This window comes from Lutjanus erythropterus, chromosome 5 (genome assembly GCF_056507025.1).
Source record: "Lutjanus erythropterus isolate fLutEry1 chromosome 5, fLutEry1.hap2, whole genome shotgun sequence".
In the NCBI taxonomy this organism is placed as follows: domain Eukaryota; kingdom Metazoa; phylum Chordata; class Actinopteri; order Lutjaniformes; family Lutjanidae; genus Lutjanus; species Lutjanus erythropterus.
In genome coordinates, this window is record NC_139321.1 from 21,010,313 (window position 1) to 21,032,786 (window position 22,474).

General features: G+C 38.7%; 1 protein-coding gene across 3 annotated transcripts in view; it reads left to right on the forward strand.

Annotated features, from left to right (window-relative positions):
* Positions 1-22,474, forward strand: part of kcnip1a (Kv channel interacting protein 1 a) — a 56,273-nt gene that overhangs the window by 31,930 nt on the left and 1,869 nt on the right. For 2 of the 3 annotated variants that reach the window (XM_084719128.1, XM_084719132.1), the window contains 6 exons: positions 17,568-17,692; positions 19,843-19,912; positions 20,002-20,072; positions 20,210-20,317; positions 20,454-20,558; positions 22,197-22,259. In XM_084719128.1, coding sequence (XP_084575254.1) covers positions 17,568-17,692; positions 19,843-19,912; positions 20,002-20,072; positions 20,210-20,317; positions 20,454-20,558; positions 22,197-22,259 — 542 coding nt within the window. Of the gene's footprint in view, positions 1-3,819; positions 4,069-17,567; positions 17,693-19,842; positions 19,913-20,001; positions 20,073-20,209; positions 20,318-20,453; positions 20,559-22,196; positions 22,260-22,474 lie in introns of those variants that run through there. The other variant, XM_084719131.1, reaches the window with a different exon arrangement.

Sequence of the window (22,474 nt, forward strand, 5' to 3'; positions counted from 1 at the left end):
TGGGAAACAGTGCACTTCAGTTTACAGTACATGTCTGTTGTGATGTGCCCCAAATTACCCTATAATAAAGTCTAATAAGGGTCTAACAGTAACAAAATGACACTTGAGTTTATAGTACAGTTCTAATGTATTGGTATTAGGTCAAAAAAGGTTTTAACAGTGATAACCCTTATTTTATATACAGTGGGAAACAATACACTTTAGTTTTTAAGAATTTTTTATTGTTTTTGTCTGATTTGATACAAAGTATGGCTTTGTTATGTTTTATCAGTGTACAGTACAGGTGTATGGTGTCTAATTAGGGTTTAACTACTGTCAAATAAAGAACATATTTCTAGTTTTTGTCTAATTTGACACAAAGTGCAGCTAGTTACATCTCAATAGTGTACTATAAAATTAAGTGTGACTGAGCTGTGTGTGTGTGTGTGTGTGTGTGTGTGTGTGTGTGTGTGTGTGTGTGTGTGTGTGTGTGTAGCAGGAAATGGTCATGCTGCTGCATGCTGTTTGGATACCACTGGTGTCCACAGAGACCTCATCCTATCATCAGCCGTTCTATCTGCCCACAGTTGGTGCATGTGCAGAATGAATATGCGTACATACTGTATGTGTGTGTAAGCATGTGTGTGTGGAGGCAGGCTGAAAGCATTACTCCCCACTGCTGCCCATTCTGTCTCTCGCGCTGTTGTGAAAGAAAAAAAAAAAAACCTGAAACCACACATCCGAGCATTCATGAGCACATTTTCACAGAAGCAGATTGCAGATTTTTTACTCACCAAACTAAATCTTTCCAGCTAAATCTTCCCATATGGCTTCCTAACAATCACGCCTCGTTCATTATTCACCATCAGCAGACAAAAAGTGCCCCATATTCGGAGCACTTGCCACATTTGCAGAAGCATTATTACGGATGGCTGGCTTGATATAAAACGACAACGTGTCTATTCTCCAAATTGACGAATGACAGCTTAGCTGTAAAACCTGACATATGCATCATTTGCAAAAGGAATTGCAACTCTATCTAACATTATATTTTGCTCATTTTGTGGCAAAAAGACAACGTGAAATGTTTTCATCTTCTTTTAGCACTCTGTGACTTTGATCATAGCTGACAATGACATTTTTACATGTAGTGTCCTCGGGCTAGCAGCTTTTATGTCTGGAAGCTCGGGACATCAGCCAGGCCAGTGATGAGTGGATGAGAGAGCAGCAACATCCAGCAAGTTCCTGTCGATACTATTATCTGACTCCGACAGTGCTCTCTCTCCACCACATTTACTCCACAGCTATAAATCAGATTCAGATTTTTCACACAGACGTATTATCTGTTTTGATACAAAAGAGAAAAGACATTAAAATTCATACATCAACCAGCGATAACATTAAAATGCTTTTTTTCCCAGTAATGCATTAAAGGACCCATGTGTAGGATTCATGTTCGTCTAGTGGCAAGCTTGCAGATTGAAAACACCTTGCCTCATCCTCCCCTTCCAAGATTATGGGCAATATAAACAGCTCATTCTAAGTTAACAAAAAGACAATAATTCTTATTTTCATGTGATTATACTGTAATGAAAAACTAACATAACAAATATTATATTCCATTTCTGCCTTATCCCACCAATAAATCCCTGTAATACACCAGACCTTTAATAATTATAGTCCTCTAATATAATTATATTGATGGTTTAGTAGGTACACCTGTACATTCTATTGCAATTCCAACACATCCTCATACCTACACAACAGACAAGGTTGATTTCCAATGGCTCCCAAAATGACATGTATGACTGGTAGAGAGAACCGCCAGCAACAGGCTTAACATGTGGTTAATGATGTAAAATGGTCACAGTTTGGTAAGGTGCAGGCAACACAGCCGCTCGGTTAGGTTTCATAAAAGATCGTGGTTTGGATTAAAATAAGTATATTATGAGAGAAGTGACGTAACTTGTGACAGAACTCTCATGTATAACTAATCTTAAGTATTAAAACATTGGATAAATCATAACAATAAATGCAAATATGAGTTGTAATACGCTGCTTGCACAATCAACCTATAGATGCTTGCTCTGCCTTTAATTCTACCATTACGAAGTTATGATTTTCAGTTTGTTTAAATTGTTAGGAATGTGTATATTCAATTATTTATTGCAGGTTTTGACAGATCTGGAGAAAAATGCATTTTCCTACAATGCACCTTGGGTATGAAATAGCCTACAAAAAGATCTAAAATTTATATCCATTCATTTATTCATCCGTTGATGAATTAATGGGCATCATAAAGAATGTGGTGATGGAGACGCTGACAGGTGCAGTTGCCCTGAAGAATTATGTTGGAGCTGTTGCAGCCTGTTTCGCAGCTGCTGGCAGAGGCGATCTACTGGGTCAGAAAACTTTTTTTTAAATTTTAATTTATGTAAAAACAGGGCCCAGGTTGAAACTTCATCAGGATGAAGTAAACTGTTAACTTCATCTCCCAAATTCCCCCTTAGTTTAATATATGCAATGGTTCAGTCCACTGAGCAGGATACATAGTGGGGGACATGAACAAAACCGTCAGCAAGTGTCCTGCTTATGTGTGAATTATTTAGAAAAAAGGCAGTCCACTTCTAATAAATATATATTTTTTATTACATAATTTATTTAGAAATAATGTAATTGAGAGGGACAACTTCATATTTTTCAGAAGAGGAACCCTCCTGGGATCTGTGTTCAAGCTACTTTTACTTAAAAGTAAAAAGTCAGAGTCCTTCTTCCACTGCTGCATCTCTGAAATATATGTTTTTCATGTGCAGTTTTTGCATGTTATCGAGCACAGCACATGTTATTTGTCATCTACAACCATCTTTCGATTTGTTTCTTAGTACTTTCATCACGGAAGACCGTATACCTTGTTTGTATCGACCGGTGGTAATTAAAATGTGATTTCACCTGATGTGTGTGTGTGTGTGCAGCTCTGACAGCCAAGAGCACACACTCCTGCAGTATTATCTGACACATGTCTTGATCCCTCTATTTCTACCCTCTTAAATATCTCATTCTTCTCATCCCTTTGGCTTCTTCTGCTTTTAATCTCTCTCTTCTCACATCCTTGACTTTAAGCCTTTTCTCCTCCTTTCTGCTCTCTTACTGCCTGCCCGTCTCTTTTTCCTCCTTTCCTTCCTGCCCTGGGAGCCAATCTGTCACCAACCACACACACACACACACACATACACACTCACACACTGTCCATCCCATGTTAGCATGTATGTGCGGGTAATATGGATGGATGAACAGGAGTGATGGATGGAGTGAACAGAGGTGTTGATGGATTGAAGTGGCCTTTTCATGAGCATATGGGGATGTTGAGGAAAAACAGAAGTAATCCACGTGGCTTGTCTGATTTTTTCTCACATGCACATGTTTTATCTTCACTTCATTATTCATATTTACTTCTCAAGTCAATATTTCAGTATCTATTTGCATATTTGTCCTCCATCAGGGGAAAACAGATGCATTTAGGTGTGAAATGTAACAGGGCATGTTTGTTGTTCCAGAGTGACTCAGAGTGTTATCGTTTACAAATCAATGGGTACACTCATATTAATTTATAATTTAGTGAATCAACATCCTGGCGATTTCATACTGAATCACTGATGCTCCGCTCAGGCTCTTGGCTTTGGTGGGTGAAGGTGGGAGGGAGAGAAGGAGGGAGGGAGGGAGGCTACAACCCCTAATCAAAAACAAGGAGATCGGAGGGAGGGAGTGTGGGAGGGAGAAAAAGAGGAGAGAGAAAGAGAGGAGGAGGAGCGCTATGAGATGGAGAGAGTATGAAAGGAGGGATGATAGAAAGAGGGTTTCTGCAGACAGAGGAGGAGGAGGAGAGTGTGAGAGAAAGAAAGGGGAGGATGAGAAGAGGAAAGAGGGCGAGGGAGTGTGTGTGTGTGCGTTCTAACCGTTCAAAACACGTGACAAAATAGAGATACAGACTTCAGCATACAGACGCGCTTGTTTCCACGACGACGACGGCAAACATGGGGGCTGTGGTGGGCACGCTGACCATGCAGACCAAGCAGAGGAGGCCGTCCAGGGGTGAGGGAACACACACACACAAACATAAACACACACACATGTATGCATATGCACATGCATGTGTAAACTCTCATACAAATTGTTCTTTTTTATGAACACATGCATGTACACTAGTGCTGCAATGATTAATCGATTAACTGTCAATTACCATTTAATCGCCAACTGTTTTGGTGATTGATTAATCGGTTTGATTCATTTGTTTAAAGAAAAGAAAGTAAAAATTCTCTGATTCCAGCTTTTTAACAAAACATTTGAGGACATCATCGTTGGGCTTTGATCATAATTTTTCACCATTTTCTGACATTAAATGCGCCAAACAACTAATAGATTGATAAAGAAGATAACTGACAGATTAATTGACAATGAAAATGTCAATTGCATCCCTAATGTACACACACATATGGACAGTTAAACTTTTAACAATGTGTTTTTGTTATATCTTCCTCAGACACACTCTCACATACATTCACTCCAGTTCAATTATACAGCGCACGTACGCTGAGCTGCAGACCAAAGATTAATAACTGCTGGTATTTCAGTTAAGATGCAGTGAAAGAAAGAGGGCATATGGTTTGAAATGAATGTGTGTCTGTATGTGTGTGTGAGAAACAGAAAGACCAACAGGTGTTCCCAGAGGAAAAAGACCTTTGCTTTTCTACAACAAAGTTGTATGTGTGTGCACCCATGTGATTGTTGTCGAGCTTATCTTCTTTGACAGAACAAACCAAGGGAGCAGAGTAAGAGACAGCTTCTTTGACTATGTTTGAATTTGTGTGTCTGTGAGTCTTTGTATGTGTGTGTGTGCGTGTGTGAGTGAGTGTGTCGCTCTGCACTGTCTGTCTGGCTGGCTGGCTGTGTGCGTGCAGATGTGGGCATCGACGCTTGTAAACACACACATGTCGAAGGTATTTGTCACTCTGCTCACACACACTGCTTTTCAGTCTTGCTGTTACCTTGGAAGCACGGTAGCCATGGCAACAAAAGATGGCAGTTTTGGGGTGGGAGGGTATAGACGAGGGGGGTTGATGAGATTGGGGTATTCCTAAGTAAGTCAAGGCCATGTGAAAGAGAGTGAGATGATAGTGAGCAATATGCAGATGAAGAGGAGGAGGAGGGAGTTGTTTTGTTTTTTTATGAGGACCTGTTGCCTGTGAGAAATCTTTTACTCCCTCGTTACTCATCCTAATAAAAGCATGTTGTAAACCTCATTTATATAAATCCAACAAATCCAAACTGGCTGCTCCGATGAATGGGCACGCTGAGCTGGAGATAAGTGCCAGAGTGAAAATATCCCTCATTAATCGCATGCAGTCATTTAAACTTATTTGTTAAGGCGGGCTATTATCGGTTTTTCAGTGCAAATGAGACTATACAGGACATTTTCCAAGTGAGTGCATATGGTTTGTTTCATCTTTTTTTTTTTTCTTTTTCTCCACAAGCTCAAACAAACACCTTCTCCCTTGGGTGTTACAAAAAAGCAGGGCGTAAATTTGTTGCTATTTTGAATAATGAGGTGCTTGTTGGTGGTGGAAATGTGTGAAAACTGTCTCTTCCCGGCAAATGAAAACAAGCCTTTTCACCTCCACAAATGCCCCTACAGATTAAAAAAAAACATGAAATAATGGAATGTAGAGCTGGAGCTATTTGGAGGAGCAGGTTGTTTGTAATTCTGCTGTTGTGTTGTGCTACTTGAACGTCTCTCCCTTCTCTCTTGCTCTAACATGTATACAGGATTAGTGTGGCAGGACTTGTATATGTGCAGCCACCCATTTTGTGGTGCTGCAGATAACTTGTTATCCAGGATCGTGACACTGACAGTGACACTGAGAGAGGAAGACGGTGCACACGGCTGTAATATTGTGAGATTAGATTCCTACATGATTGATCCTCTGAGCACAAGCTCATCACTGTGTTCTGGAGAAAAAAAAGGAAACGCCTCTCCATGTTTGCATCCTGAATATTTGCATGCCTGCTTGTCTGTTTTCATCAAGGCTGCTTGTTGTTCTCTCAACTTTGCTTTGTTTCCTGTCAAGTGTTCTTGTCTTGCTCACTGGCGGCCTAGCTCTGGTGTTAGTTTTCTCCTACCTGTTGTCTTGTCTGGTTGTTTTTGTTTTGTGGTGGCCCCTGACAACTCAGGAGCACAGGGGGGATTACCTACCGTCATGCACCCATGTTAAAAAAATGCCACAGAAGATCCCTTTTTGATGCCTCTGTGGTAGATAAAATATCATAAATTCCCTCTTGAGTTCCCTTCCATCTGACAGAATGTGGTAAAGTGCCCCCAAGTGCCTTTCCAGAAGAGAAACCTGCCTACCAGTACCTACCAGTAGAGAAAACATGGTAAAGTGCCTTGTAATGTACCCTCTCAGTGGACAAAAGTGATCGATGCATCACATCTTTCAGTGGGCTGGTGCCCTCCACATGCAGCTGGTGCCCTTTTCATTTTTCTTTGCCCCGTCCCCCCAGACAGCCTGAGTCTGCCACTGCCAGCAACATTTTCACCTGGAATGTTCCTCCTGCCCCTGATGGATTTTTCATTTATTTCGAGCCCCAAATCTCTGCCTCCCTCACTTATTCCCTCCAGCAGTGTTGTCTCAATCTTCTCCCTGTCTCCTCTCCTCCTGTCACTCCTCTGCTCCTCCTCTTATCTTGCTTCCCTTTTTGATTTCTGACGCCTCTCTCCCTGCCCTTCAACCTCATCTTCTTGTTGTTTTTCACGTCTTTCTCTCTTTCATTTTATCCTGCACGCCGCTTTTTCTCCTCTCCCTGTTGTTTTCCCCCTTTCTCTCCCCTCCCACTCCTTCACCACGCTTGTTTCTCTTTATCTCACTTCTAATTTTCCCCCGCCACACACTCTCACATGCCACAGCCACAATCTGCTCCTGGCACCCTCATCTCCATACCTCTCTCCGCTCTCTTTTATGCCTCCATTCTTTCTCTCATTTGCTCCCTTTCTCCATCACCCACGCTCCCATTAGCTGGTGTGAGTGCTTATTAAGTCATCTCGTCATTCTCCTCTCTTGGCATCCAGCGGTGTGTGTATGTGTGTGTGCCTGTGTGTGTGCATTTGTTTGTGTATTTCTACAGATTCTGAGTCTAGACATGTATTTACTCAAAAATCAATATTGGCTTGCTGCTGCTGTGTGTGTAAATGAGCTGTATTTGACTCACTCTCCCCAAACATAATCAACAGTGGCACGCTAATACGTAAGGAAGGGACATTAGGTGGTTTCTGTGTGTGTGTGTCTGCATCTACAAAAACACAACAGTGTAAACACCCTCCAGCACTTCAGTCCTCCTTCACAGGCTGAGGATTAGTAAGCAAACAGATGTGTGTGTGCACAAGCATGGGAGTGTATATTGTTTTATGCACATGGGTGCTTAACATTTTATCTGTGACCCTTGAAATAAAATGTTCATGTTTGTCTTGTTCGAGGGTGTGCGACTAGATGCATGTGTGTGTATTTGTGTGTCTTTTCAACCCGAGCGAGTCATTGGACTCTCAGTGAACCACCCAAAGGCCAGCCAGGGATTGGCCCTGAGTCCATTGGCTTGGATGTTGACTGTGCAAAAACAATGCGTCTCAGAACGCGAGCTTGGACATGATTATGTTGTGTAGCTTTCGCATGGTGTAAATAGGACTGCTGCTGCAGCTGAATCTATTTTTACGATACTTCATCCATACCTCCAGGGAGCCCGTGTAGACCAGTGGAGCTGCTACTTTCTTGGAGAGCGCTCTCCAACGTTAAAGAGGCCGGCAAGAGCGAGCCCTCTCCGTCGCCGCCTGGACGGCAGATTAGGCTAATTCAGATTATGCAAATTACACACTCTCTGGCAGGGATTACAGGACACGGTACGAGGAGGAAAGGGAGAGCGTGGCTGAGATAGAGTGTCAGAATGAGAGGAGAGTTTGGCAGAGTGAGAAAGATAAGAAATGGAGGAGAAAGGAGGATTCAGTGGGCAACAGAAGACAGGAAGAGACGCAGGAGAAATGAGAGCTAACACTAACTACCAGAAACAGCAGCAGTTAGCTAGGAGTTAAATCCTGTTTCTGGGCTGCAGGAAGTGTTTGTGTGTGTGTTGATGTACGAGGTATTTTTTGTGACAAGTTGCTGGCTGGGGAGAGTGACAGGCAGTCTTTCTTTGCTGACAGTTCAGGCCAACGCTTAATACTCCAAACAAGCTCTGAGAGAAAAGGGTTCAGGCTTTTGGTCACTGTCAAACTCCACAGCTTATAATAGCTTGTGTAACAGATGGAAGTGAAGCTCTTGAGGTGGCTTTCTAGGTTGGGTTTATAAAGGTTTTTCAGTTCGAGTTTCATGCAGGTTTCTAGATCTCACCTGTTCAAATAGAACGGCTGAATTACTACATTCCCACAGCCCTTAATAAGTGTTAATCTTTTATATTCTTTTGAAAGAAGTTGCCTGCAATCAGATCTTTACTTACAAGATAACACTGCAGTCCGATACACAATATTCACATTTTGAAAAATGACATAAACAGAATGTTTCCTGTGAAGCTGGACTGTCAGGGGATAGCAGGAGCTCATCATCCACTGCCTAATATCCATGGATGGATTACTGAACATTCCTACCAGACACAGACCCAGTGGGTCAGGAGGCCCCTTGAGAGCAGTATCACTTTGAAGTCTCTGTTATAAGGAATGTAAAATTAACATTATCCCAAACTGCAGCCTGCAATATTAAATATTTGCCGTTGTCAAAAAACCCAACAAGTAAAATTCGAATATATTTGAATTTAGCACTTTTCAAAAGTGTTTCACATGTTGTATTTCATGTGAAATTTCAGTTTTCACATATTGTCCAAATTGCATGTGAAATGTCAGAAACTACTATGTGTCTGCATATGAATCAATCCCATGTGAAATGGTTTTCCATGTGTCCATGTGTGGATATCCCATCAGTGTTGATGGTAAATATAGTGAACTGAGGTAATAAATTCCTCTCAGTGTGCTATATTGACCTAAAAAATGGAGTTCTCTACATTCGGTGACATCACTGGATGCAGGAAGAGCAACAGATTTTGCTGCTCTCTCAGTCAGTAATCAAGTCAATTTACTGCATTAACCATCAACAGTGACTGGACATCCACAAGAGAAGTGATTCATTTTCCCTTTAATGTTTCTATATCATTCTTCTGTCTTTTTATGTCTATATTTTATCATTTCACATTGCAGGACATTCTTTTGCATGAAAGGTGTAAATAAAATTCCATTATTATTTTTTGCTCAACACGTAAAATGTACTTTATTAAATTTGAGATAGACAACTTTCTGCTTTAAGTTATCATTATGTAAATGTTGATTTCACAGAGAATATAATATATAAGATATAGAATAATGACACCATCCATGTTTAGATTCCCATAGACATTGCTTTCATCTATCTGCCACGGGACATGAAATTTCCCCTGAAAATGATGTCAGTTCCCACCTTTTTTCCTAACATTTTCTTCTGATGTCACACCCGACAATTGCTTGTTCGTGTCAAGTAGTGAAGTTACTGTAATTATCATTAACCTCTTCAGTGAACATGCTTCTTTCTGGTGTTGTGTCAAAGTGTGTTGCCCCGTAGTGTTTCCTGTAGTGGTGCCGTCTGTGGTTGATGTGTAGGTTGTGGTTTGGTGTAGCAGAGTAGGGTAAAGAGGAGCACATTTGGCCAGGAAACAGCACAATACCTCTCATCTTTGCCACAGTGACACAACAATAACACTGTGAGGGGCTAGGGGACTGAAAAGTTCCACTTTAATGTGGCCATATTATACTATTTGGGTTTCTCCTGTCCTTTAATGTGTTACATAACTTCTTAGTGCATGTAAAAGATCTGAAAAATCACAAAAATCAAAGTCCACACCAAGGTTGTTCCTCTCTCCCACAGAAAACACTCTTGAACTGCCTTGTTTGTAATCCAGCCTTTCTCCTGTTACTTGGTTCCATCACATTGTAACTGTTTTGCATAATATGCAGCTAGTTTGCAACAGAATTTTGCATTGCTTTATATGGGGGATAAAGTGTTTTTGAAGATGAAAGCCTGTAATCTTAAACCCAAACTAAAAATATGAGCTTGAAAATGAGACTTAGACCACATTAAGCAATTTTAATCTGTTTGAAAGGTCTGCTGTAAGAAATTCTAACATGCGTCACAAGTTTCCTTTGATGGTTTCCTTTAATACATCAGTTTAGTGTCCTACAGAACCAGTTTAAGTGTAATATCTGTGGAAGGAAATGTCAGCATGGATAAACTGTGGCAGGAAGCCCTCTTGTTCACTGTGTCTGAGCGTCATACCTTGACAGAAATACTGCTGATTGGTCACAGTGAGAGGCCGCTGAAGGTTGATTACATGAACGAGCACAATATACACTCCATCATCCTTATCAAGTGATGTTTACACTACCAAGCATCTTTTAAATGTCTGGCAAATTAAATTAAATGCTACTCCTGCCACTAAATTTAATTTCACCCAGCACTGCTACAACAGTAAACAGAACAGTAAATAAAGCAAACCTTCAATTGACAACTCTGTGGGAAACCTCTTGATACAGCAGAGCCCCCTGCAGCCTGCAAGTCAGCAGCTACACTTCAGCTTCTCGGGCAATCACAGCATTCACATTAAGACTATAAATGAGTGCCAGTTGGACACAGAACAGAGATTATATAGATTATATTTCTTTTTTTTTTTTTGCCTTCAGTCAGTATCAGTTTATGTTTATTCACAAAATAATTTAAAATACAAGTACAATCATATAAGACATGTTGAAGACATGTGAAATGGGACAGCCTATTAGGACCAAGCAAATAATATTTAAAATAACTTTACTAAGATGTTGTCTAAATTTAAAAAAATGCATATATTAAACAGTAACATTTACAACAGACAAATCACTTGAGACTAACCAAAGTGCCTTAGAAGCTAATGTTCCCAAGACCATTTTTCATCAGTCCAAATACTGATTAAATGGTTAAGATACAATAAATAGGGCCATATGGCGAGTGAAAAATAAGAGCACAGTTTAAAGGGATTTCAGAATAGAGTAACTGATTTAGCAGTAGCCAGCCGTTTAGGGCACTCAAGCCTCAAAGGTAGAATGGGTAGGATTTGTCCGAGCTGTTTGTAAATGCATCAGATAGATATATTGATTGTTGAGTCTCATTCACAGGAGTTCAAATATCAGTGTTTGAGCCTCGCAAGAACAGAAAAATAATGAGTAAATAGTGAGGAGTGCCTGCAGATGGCAGGGTCTCTGCAAGTACAGCCACTACCACACACTTCTAGTGGGTTGTAAGTTATGATTGAAGAGTATTATGGACTGGCAGTTTGAGACCTCTGCTTTATAAGATACTTTTCCTAGTGTTATTTATATGCAAGGGAGAGCATACTGGGATAAAGTCACAAAGTCTGCTGTTGAACATATATATGTGTACAACAGTATTGTAAAAAATATCACATTGTTAGCTTTAAAAGACCATAGCTGTGGAAAAGAGGGTTAGTGGGAGATGTAGGATTGTGAGTTTTGCAACACAATGAACACATTTTGTTATGTTTTTCTGTATATGAATAATTATATCAGCTAATTCTGAAGTAACACATGTAATGAAATGTTCAACACATCTTCATTAGGCACACCTTGGCACACACTGGTGTCTTCTGTATGAGTGTCTGCTGCCCCCTGCTGGTACATACAGGTTACAGCAGGTTATATTCATACACACACTGCACATTACAGATCAAGTTGGTACAACTTTACAATATCAATCAATTAGTTAAACTTTATTTGTATAGCACCTTTCATACAGGTTAGTGAAAATCAAAGTGCTTAATAGATGACTGGCAAGTTGATAATAACAAAACAGAGTGAAATAAAAACTATAGATGAAATACAGAGTAAAAACAAAGAATAAAACTGCTGACAATAAAATAGATTTAAAAGCAATATTAATAGAATAGAGTCAAATAAAACCCAGACTAGGAACTAGATAAAATAGATTAAAACAAACAAAACAAAATAAATACAAATAAAACTAAAGGATATAAACAAAGCAATTCTACAACTAATAAAACTGAGATCATGTTGAAAAAATAAAGTAAAGTAAAATAGAATTAATAAAATAAAAATAGATAATAATGCCTATAAATCATTCTTAATCAAAATATAATTAACATTAAGAATGCTTTATTTAAAGAGGTTTATAATTAGGTTGTAAATCATTAAATTACAGTTTCTATACATTGATGTGGGCTCACTATTTTACAAGGTCTAATTACTGCTCTCTACTAATTAATCCTAGTGACTTGCTACCATTTATAACTAGCAAAATGGTGCCTTACTGTAAAGTGTAAAACTGTGCATGCTCAAAATGTTAAGGTAAATAATATTGCCACAACCTTAGTGTATGAATCTGGTATTTTGATCTGTTAATTTGATGCCAAATTAAACCTTTTTATATTAAGATATGCTGACGGTGGTTAAATGCAAGTAACTTATTAACAAATATCTGATAAAGCCGACAGGTGTAAATGCTGCTGATGGAGAAGACAAAGTAAACTCAGTAAACAATGAGCTTTGAGTTAACAGTACAGATAAATATGAGCTCACTATTTGGCAAGTAACAGGTTACTGTTGCCTTTTTAAACTAATTAAAGTATTAACACATATTTTCAATCTAATTAATAACATAATTATAAACCATTTAGAAATCTTTTTCAAGGATGGTCTTATTTTAAAGTGGTTCATACCATTAAGTCTTTATAAAGTCCACAGTGCAGATTAGAATGGATATATTTAGAATTTCTTGTTGTTTACTTTGTAGAGTAAGTCATATAAAAAGGACTTTGGCATGTTTAGTTAGAAAAGTCACTTTGTAGTAGATTAAGCCTTCTGTTGTTCGGCGAGGACTGTGTGTCTTAATGGGGCCAATTAATCAAGTGCTGATCCTCTCATGAACACACACGCGTACACACACATGCACACAGCCACAAAACAAGCACATACGGTCGTACAGGAGAAGGTGAGTTCATCATCGTTACAGTGCGCTCAGGTCGGACCCTTGAGTTGAAGCTGAGTTCCCAAAGAGTGAAGGACACAGTGACTGTAACAGAGGCAGGGGTGGGGGGGACACATGGGGGGGTGGACAGAGAGAGAGAGACAGAGAGAGAGAGAGAGTTAGTGGGATGGACCGAAGGTCAGGATAAGAGAGGGAGATGCCCCAGGGAGCAGAGAGACAGGGGGATAAAAAGACAGAGACAGAGAGAGGCAGGTGAGTGCTGATCTCACTGTAGGAGGAAGCAGGATAGATGGAAAGTTTGTAGGCAGGAGATAGACAGAGAGAATATAGAGAAACAAGTTTAAAAGTTTAAAATAGATTTGCATATTTCTTCATTTTAAAAGTCTAAGATTGAAAAAAAAACTCTGAACAAGTCAAGGACTAACAGGAGAGTCTGGACACGAAGCTTGTAGAGGCCAGAGGAAAGAAAAGAAGTGATCAACATGGAAAAAGAGCAGCAGAGCGAGAACAGCTTACATACCATAGCTATCATTCTGCTGTGCTGTGGGGCCATCAAAATGCTGCACCTACTGGGAGTCATCACTGTGGAGGGTGAGTCAGTACTACATCTACCGTCTGTGTGATCCAGCAAAGTTGACCGGAGGTTCTTCTCTCCTGTCTGTCTGTGAGACAGAGGAGAAAAACAGTCTGGATAATAAAAGTGGGAATATTGAACAAGTTTCGACTGCACCTTTCTCAGAAGATCAAGGGAATAAAGCTACTTAAATTAACAAACAGTGAATAAATGTTACAAGTTGCAGACTGTTGGGTTGTTTACATGTGCTTTAGCATTGAAATCTGAACCATTGCCACAAGCTAGCTGGTAGTTAGAGGGCTTGTGTACTTTTTTCTCAGCTGCTTTTGATATTTTAAATCTGCTATGGCCGACTGTCTCACGCATTGGTTTGTCTGACAGTAATTCTGCTGCAATACTCAGTAAACATTGCTACATTACTACATTGTCTGATGTCATCCATTAAACAGAAAACCGAGGCCAAAACAACTCACTTAAAGCCAAGATTAAAGAAACATCTCAATAATTTAATAACTTACAGGATACTTGACTTGTATGTAGAAATTTTATTCATGCTGTTGATTACTGGTGCATTCCTGTGTACATAACACACACGTAACAAACCTTCATTTGTTTACTTTTGTTGTCATTGTTTGTTGCTGTTGCTGTTGCTGTCCGTTCTATTTCTGTACGTACATTAAGAGCAATGTAAAAAAAAAAAAACAGAGTCAGATTACAAATCTACACGTACTTGGCAAGTGAAGCCGATTCTGATTGTTGTCTAGTTTAATTGTTAGTGATGCTGTTATGTATGGATACTTTCCAAACAGTGATATTAATGCACCCACCTGTTTTCTCTACATTACACAGTTTTACATATTTAGCTCTTTTGAACTGGATAAACATACTGCCCTTCAGGAAAATAATTGCCTTCTATCCACAAAGCCAGATGTGAACACTTTTCTCTTAAATCATAAGTTCAGTGTTTACTATTTGAGGAAAATAGGGTTGCAGCTAACTATTATTGTCATTATTGATTAGTCTGCCACACAGTTCTTTTCACAATTAATCGTTTAGTTTATAAAATGCCAAGTGGTGAAAAATGCTCACCATCATTATTTCCTAGAGTGATACTGAAGAGTGAAACCTTTAAGTTGCATGTTTTATCCAATCAGTAGTCTAAAACCCAAAGGCTCTTTATTTACTATCAGAAATGACAAAAACAGCAGCAAATCCTCAAGTTTAAGAAGATTTTTGCTTGAAAAGTGACTGAAATGATTATTTGGCAACTAGTTTTTTTTTCACTGGCTAATCAATTAATCAACTAATCGTTGGAGCTCTGGAGGAAAATTAACAGAGTGAACGTGTAAAGAACAATTTTAAACCTAAATAATAACTTATCTTGACTCTCATATTTATTGATTGCATCAAGTCAGTTGTGTTTTGAATGTGCTGTGTTTGAATAAACCACACATGTTTATGCATTCTGTGTAAATCAAAGGCTTGTAATACATGATAATACATGCTGATTCAAAACACATTCAGGTGATTGGTGTGAGTTTTTCTTTAAAAGGCATAACTATACAGTATACCCTGAGATAGGACGTCCTTGCTGCTGTAGTTTTTAGTCTAAGCATGGAGTGTGACGGTGACTGTGCAGGTCCCATCAAGGTTTTATACTCTTTAACTCTGTAGGTGCATGAATGGCTGTAATGATGTTTGACCAAACTAAAAAGATTAAAACTAGGCGCTGGTGACGCTGATTTACAGTGTGTACGGTGTTCTCACATTTGGATTTGTCTTTTAAATGTATTTCAAGAACATGTGGATCACACAAGTGTTATCTGTGGTTTGGTGTGTGTGTGTTTTTGAGTCATTATGCAGTCTACAGTGGGTTATACCTGAAGACCACTGGGGAATTTGGTGTGCATAATACTTGAAAATACCTTTGACATGAGTGTGAACCTCCACCCTAATGTGTGAGCATATGTGCTGTATAAAGAGAACCCAATTAGCAACTCAACAGGAATTATATAAAGTAAATATGTAATAATAAAAAGCTTTAGCTGGATAACATAATAGTATTTAATGTTTTAACAGTTTAAACCTGACTGTTTTGTTTGTCATTATAGAGCACTGGTTCCCAAGCTGGGGGTCCTGACCCCCACAGGAGGTCGCCATAGCTTCACTTAAGCTAACAGGATCACAGGATAAGAGCATGATGAAGACCTAAACATAAACTATATTCATAGAGTCTTCACTCTCTGCTAAACAGCTTTGTCCTGTGTAAAAAAAAAATGAACTTAGTTAAAACAACCAAAGAGCTAATAGAATAATGGCCAAGCATCAGGGAGAGGAAACACTGAATTTGTCAAAAAAAGAAGCCTATTTAGTACGTACAATGTTGAAATTATCAGCTCAGCATTCACTGAAATCAGAAAAAAGTTGGGAACCACTGTGACAGAGTATGTATAGTGCTGCGTTTGAGGGACAAATTCAGATTTAGTGGTTCAAAGGGATGTAACATCACAGCTGACATTTAAATTCAAAGTCACTCTTGCTCTAAGCTATGATGGCAGCACTTCTGGGCAGTTATTTACATGAAAAAGCCTGTTGATGTGTTAAATGGGAACACTGGATACTGAATCTAAAATGGCTGGACTGTTGACTGAGGTTTATTTTAGCAGTGAGATGAAGTTGTCTTTCCCCAGAACAATAAAAACGCCAACCTGACTGGTACCCATGATTCACTGAGAGAAAGGACTGAAGAGGTGTTGGTGTAATGAAGCTTTACAAAGCATTAATGTTCTCGCCACACAGATAAAAATGTTTCTATTTCCAGACTGTTGATGTTTCAAAATCTGGATTGCCAAGGACAGTGTGAACGCTGCACTCAGTGACACTTAATTGTGGCAGGAACAGGAGGCCTTAAAAATGCTTTAGCTCACCCATTGTATCTGTAAATCAGACATTGACCGTTCGGTGGACTGCTGTGATGACTGTAATTTGCTTGTAAATGCTCAGAGAAGACAGAGAAAATTGTACTTGATCACTGTGCAGTCCTTTGTAAGGGAAGTCAGCTCTTACAAATGATTAGAGGCTTACGCAAGCGGCAATCTGTCCTGACATAATGTTTAAATGTGAGTCGAACAGTCTATCCTGCAAAACATTTATATTACAAGAGCAACGCACCTACAGTATCCATTACTGTAAGACAATCACAGCTGGACAGGCTGGTCAGCGAAGGACAATCAGACAGACATTATTATGAATGAAATGGGTTCATAAAACACACCATCTTATTACTTAACCAGTACGTTTTTTTTTTTTTTGGTCTAACATTTGACTGCTGCACATTATGAGCACTTTATCATATTCTGAAATTGTATTACTATTTCTATTAAATTATGCACAGTTATAACAGTATGCATAATTATTACATTGTAGATTGCTTCAGGGAGTATGTGTGCACTCATGCAAGTGTGTAGTTGTCTGAGATGGAGAGGGGAGGTGTCATCATACTAACGTATAGGCACTTTGAGCCTGTGAGTGTGTGTGTGTGTGTGTGTGTGTGTGTGTGTGTGAGTGTGTTGCCTCAGAGTCAGTGGTTTGTCCTCTCTCCCCTCCCCTCCAGCGAGGAGAGTAATGAGTTGTTAATCAAAGGGCCGGTGAGAGGAGGAACACGGAGCTGTTACACTGACCTCTACCTCTCATCCCAGGCTCAGTCTCTCCGTTCCTTCTCTTTATTTCTGCCAAACAGATTAAATAGAAAATATTTAGCACTCTCTCCTTCCGGTGTCATACATAACCACTTCCTTCTTTTCTGTATTAATCTATTCTTCCTTTCTTTTGCTTTATCACTCCTCATTGCATATTGTGTTGGAGTAACGTAATGTTGTATTTCTGTGTGTTTGTGTCTTCAGATAAAGCTGACGATGATTTGGAGATGACCATGGTGTGCCATCGACCAGAAGGCCTTGACCAGCTAGAAGCTCAGACCAACTTCAGTAAACGAGAGCTCCAAGTGCTCTACCGCGGCTTTAAGAATGTAAGTCACTGTTCAGATGCCCTTCTAAGGAAGAGACACATAAACATACAAAGAGTGTACAATGTGAAGTGATGAGTCCTGTAGCCTGAGTTTTAAATATATCTCAAAACAGCATGATAAAATGGGTCAAGTAAGTAAGTAATATCAAAACAAAGAAAAGTCATGTATCATTCAGTTATTTCATACACCTTATAATCTAATATACATGGTTATTTTAGCCAGTAACATGTTGTTTTAGATGGATTTTTTATTTTCTGATGAAATGAAAAAAAAAAAAAAAAGATTTCTTCTGGTAAGTCAGTCAGACTTCATTTCAGCACCAGGAGCTGTCCACACATGAATCAATTTATTTGTATTATTTATTTAAACTGTCTTCAGGCTTTGTGGCAGTTAAAAGGATAGTTCACTCAAAAATGAAAATTCAGTCATTGTCTACGTACAATCATGCTGACTGAAGCCCTAGTTTAGTTTTTAGTCCACAAAACACTGCTGGATTCACAGTAAAACAACGTGAAATGGAATTGAAAAAACAACAACAACAACAACAAAATCCCATCATAAAATGTCTCCATACTGCTCATCGGGGCTTTAAGAGACTTTGATTATACCAGCTGAGCAGTATGGAGGCATTTTCTGTCTTCTTCTTCTTCTTCTTTTTTTTAACTGGTCACCATACATACAGACTAATAAAACCTAAACCTTACCTTCAATTGGCATGAGGATTGAGTAGTTAATGACTGAATTTTCATTTTTGGGTGAACTACCCCTTTAATGATTGCATTTACATATTGTATTTAACTTATTATAGTATTATTATTTTAGGAATAATGCATGACTCATATCCTTTAAATTAACATTTAAAGAAGTCACATACCCCCTGCGGTAGTCCAAAGCACCTATGGGGGTACTAGTACCCCCACTTGAGAGACACTGGATTAGAGGATACATGAAGGTAATTTTCTTTGGGACTAAAAATTACCTCATGTATATTTTTATGCAGCTACAGTAGATTTATTAAAACATTCTATTAAAGGAATAGTTCACACAAAACTGAAAGTTCAGTCATTATCTCCTCATCCTCATTCCGATTGAGGGCTGAGTTTATTTTGTTAGTCTGCAAACACTGCTGGAGTTTCACAGGAAAACAGCGCTGCAGAATCTTTCAGACATTGTAAGTGAATGGTGAACAGTTTTCAACTGTAAAAAACACATGAAAAAAACAAAATAAAATGGCTCCATACTGTTTGTCTGGCATAATCCAAGTCTCCTAATGTCCCAACATGCCATTTGCTCACTGTCACAACTCCAAGCTAAGAATCTACAGTGCGAATTAAGGCTAAAAACATGGTGTTAATAACATTTTATTAGTCAACCTGGCATGTTGGGGCTTTAGGAGACTTGGATTACACCAGACAAGCAGTATGGTATGTAGTATGATTTTTATTCTTTTGATTTTTTACAAGTAAAAACTGGGCACCATTCACTTGTTTGGGAGATTCTGCAACAGTGTTTTCCTGTTAATCTCCAGCTCTGTTTTGTGGACTAAAAAACTAAACCAGGCCTTCAAACGGCATAAGGATGAGTAGATAATGACTGAATTTTCATTTTTTGGGTTTACTGTCCCTTTGTGATTTTTTTGTATCCCAAAACGAAATAATATCAAGATTTTATTAGGACAAAATAATTTGGGGTCATACTTGGGTCAGGGACTGCTATTTGCTAATCATGAGACTTGTGTGTTTTGGTAGTACTGCTGTTTTTTTTTCATGGTATTGTTACTCTATGATGACAATATAAATAAACATTTAAGTTGTAAATACTGTTATTAGAATAGAATGAAGTGTCACCAGAGGACAGAAGGAGGAATGTGAAAAATAGACTCAATAGTGACACCCTGGACAGAAGGTCAGACTTTGTAACTGCAGTCTCTTTATACAAACTAATAAAACTATATTTTACTATTATTGTTACTATTAATTAAACTAATCTTTAACTCATAGCCAGTCTGTCTTTATCTTTGTTTAATCCTTTAACTAATTCCATCACATTCTCCATCTATCGGTCTCTCTTTTTGACCCGTCCCTCTGGTTGGCATCTGTAGCTCTTACCTCCTCACCTTTTTCTTTCTGTCTCCCCCTCTCTCTCTCCAGGAGTGTCCAAGCGGCGTCGTAAATGAGGAAACATTCAAGCAAATATACTCTCAGTTCTTCCCACATGGAGGTAAAGAGTGTGTTGTGCTGTCTGTGTATTTATCTCTGTCTTGTTTCTATCCGGTGTATTGACAAGTGTTTTTTTTTCTTCTCCCGCAGATGCCAGCACCTATGCACACTTCCTGTTCAACGCGTTTGACTCAGCACATACCGGCTCCATCAAGTTTGAGGTTTGCTTTATTCACACAGTTTTGCACACTAATACTTGGATTTTGATAAGTTCCTATTCAAACGTCATTCTTGTTTTTATTTTCAGACTCATTAAGACTTTAAAAAAAAATTATTCTGTCATTTTTCTGTCTGTCAGGACTTTGTGACTGCTCTGTCCATCCTGCTGAGGGGCTCCGTCACTGAGAAGCTACAGTGGACCTTTAACCTTTACGATATCAACAGAGATGGTTACATCAATAAAGAGGCGTGTGTTTGTGGATTGATGGATGTTTGCATGCCTTAACTTCATTATTTTCCCAGTTGTGGTTATATGCACATTGTGTTTGTATTGTTATTCATGTCTCATTTGTGTGTGTATGTCCTGCTGTTGTGTTTCGCAGGAGATGACAGACATCGTCAGAGCGATATATGACATGATGGGGAAGTACACTTACCCTGTCTTGAAAACTGACGCGCCCAAACAGCATGTGGACGCCTTCTTTCAGGTAACAACACCTGGCTCGTTTTATTTAAGTCTAATAAAAATCCAACAGCACAAATACTGATGATTGATTGACCAAAATGCATCAGTCAATCACATGATTTACATGTTCAGAAGCAGCAACAGCAGAAAAGAGAAACTGTGTAGTTAGTAAGAGAAGCGATATCCACTGTGACTAAAGAGCAAACAAGTGAAAACAAACAAAAACCCGAGGAAGCAGAGTGCAGATCTCCACCAGACAACCTGAAAAGAATATTCAGATCGAACCCCCTTTTTAATCACTAACATTCTGATTAGTAACTGTGATTTAATTATATAGTCTTTCCAAGTAACTGTAATGGATTACAATTGCATTTACTTCAGAATTGAATTACATGTAACTAGTTACTCCCAACAGTGCTAGGTAAGCCTTGTTTAACTTAGCGCTTGTTGATAACAGCCAGTTAAGACTGAGTGAGGGGTCAGCTGTCAGTATGGGTTATATATGTGTCCTTGAGCACAAAGTCATAAATGTGCACAAAAAAATGTAGGCTCATTGATCCAGTAGTGTGCGAGATTTGCTGTGGACAAAGGATCAAATGATCACACACACATGCAACTAGTCTCATAATCCCCTCCAGACTTAGGCCCCTCTGGAGAAAAAGACATAATAGTGGTGGACACACTGACTAGCAGAAGGTGATCTCTGAGAAGTGCAATGTTTAAATATTTCACAAAATAGACTAATGATTTTTGCAGTGATGAAGAATCCTATCCTTCCTAATCAGATCCTTCATTTAAAGGTCCAGTATGTTAGATTTTAGATCTATCGGCAGAATGTGGTGGAAATTGACTATAATAATCATTATGATTAGTGTGTAATCACCTATAAATAAGGAATATTGTGTTATTGTTACCTTAGAATAAACCCTCTATATCTACAGAGGATGTGGGTCATGTTCCATGAAGGCTGCTACATTGCACTTCATTATTTCTACAGTAGCTCAGAATGAACAAACCAAAGACGCCTCTAAATCCTACACACTGGTCCTTGAAGTAAAAGTACAATGCACTGTGAAAATACTCCACTTGAAGTGAAATTAATTAAAGTATTTAAATATTATCAGCAAAATTACTTAAAGTATCAAAACTCTGCAGAGATCCCTGTCAGTGTTTTACTATTAAGGTTGAGCTGGGCATTAATCTACATGCAATGCATCATATTATTTATTTTCACATTTGTAGCATCAAGTGTCTCTAACCATAAAAATCAATTTGGAGACACATGGTTTTCAGTTAGGATAGCACGGGAATGAAAAATGTAATAATTAAAATTGTAGCAATTATTTCTAAACTGCACTTGTATCTTTGGCTAATATATTAAAGGGAGTTTTCAGATTTTTTGAAGTGGGGTTTTATGAGCTGCTTGTCCATTGTCAGTGTATTACCTACAGTAGATGGCAGTTGGCATTCCTCCAATTTGGAGAAGCAGCAAGAGTATTGTGTAGGGAGCTCATCAATGAACTGCAGCAGCAAAATGTATTTTAGTTACCTAAAAAAATAGTATAAGTGTAAGCTATATTTAAAAGATTTTCATCATTTTACCTTGCCATCAGACATCTTTGGACAAAAGTCTTGACAGTGTGTGCTTCACTCTCCACAGAAAATGGACAAAAACAGAGATGGTGTGGTCACTCTTGATGAATTCATCCTTTCTTGTCAAGAGGTACTCTTTTTTTTCTTAATGTTCTCTTGATAATCCCTTTAAATTTGCAGACATTTCAACATGACACAGTAGGAAAAGCACGGGTGTAAATGATAAATGAACGATGGATGTCATCATTAATGTTATTAGTAACACCTGTGATTTTCTTGCTTTAAACAAAAAAGTGAAGCAGTTTTACTCACTGCATACAAAAGACCTTGTTTGGTCAGATTCTT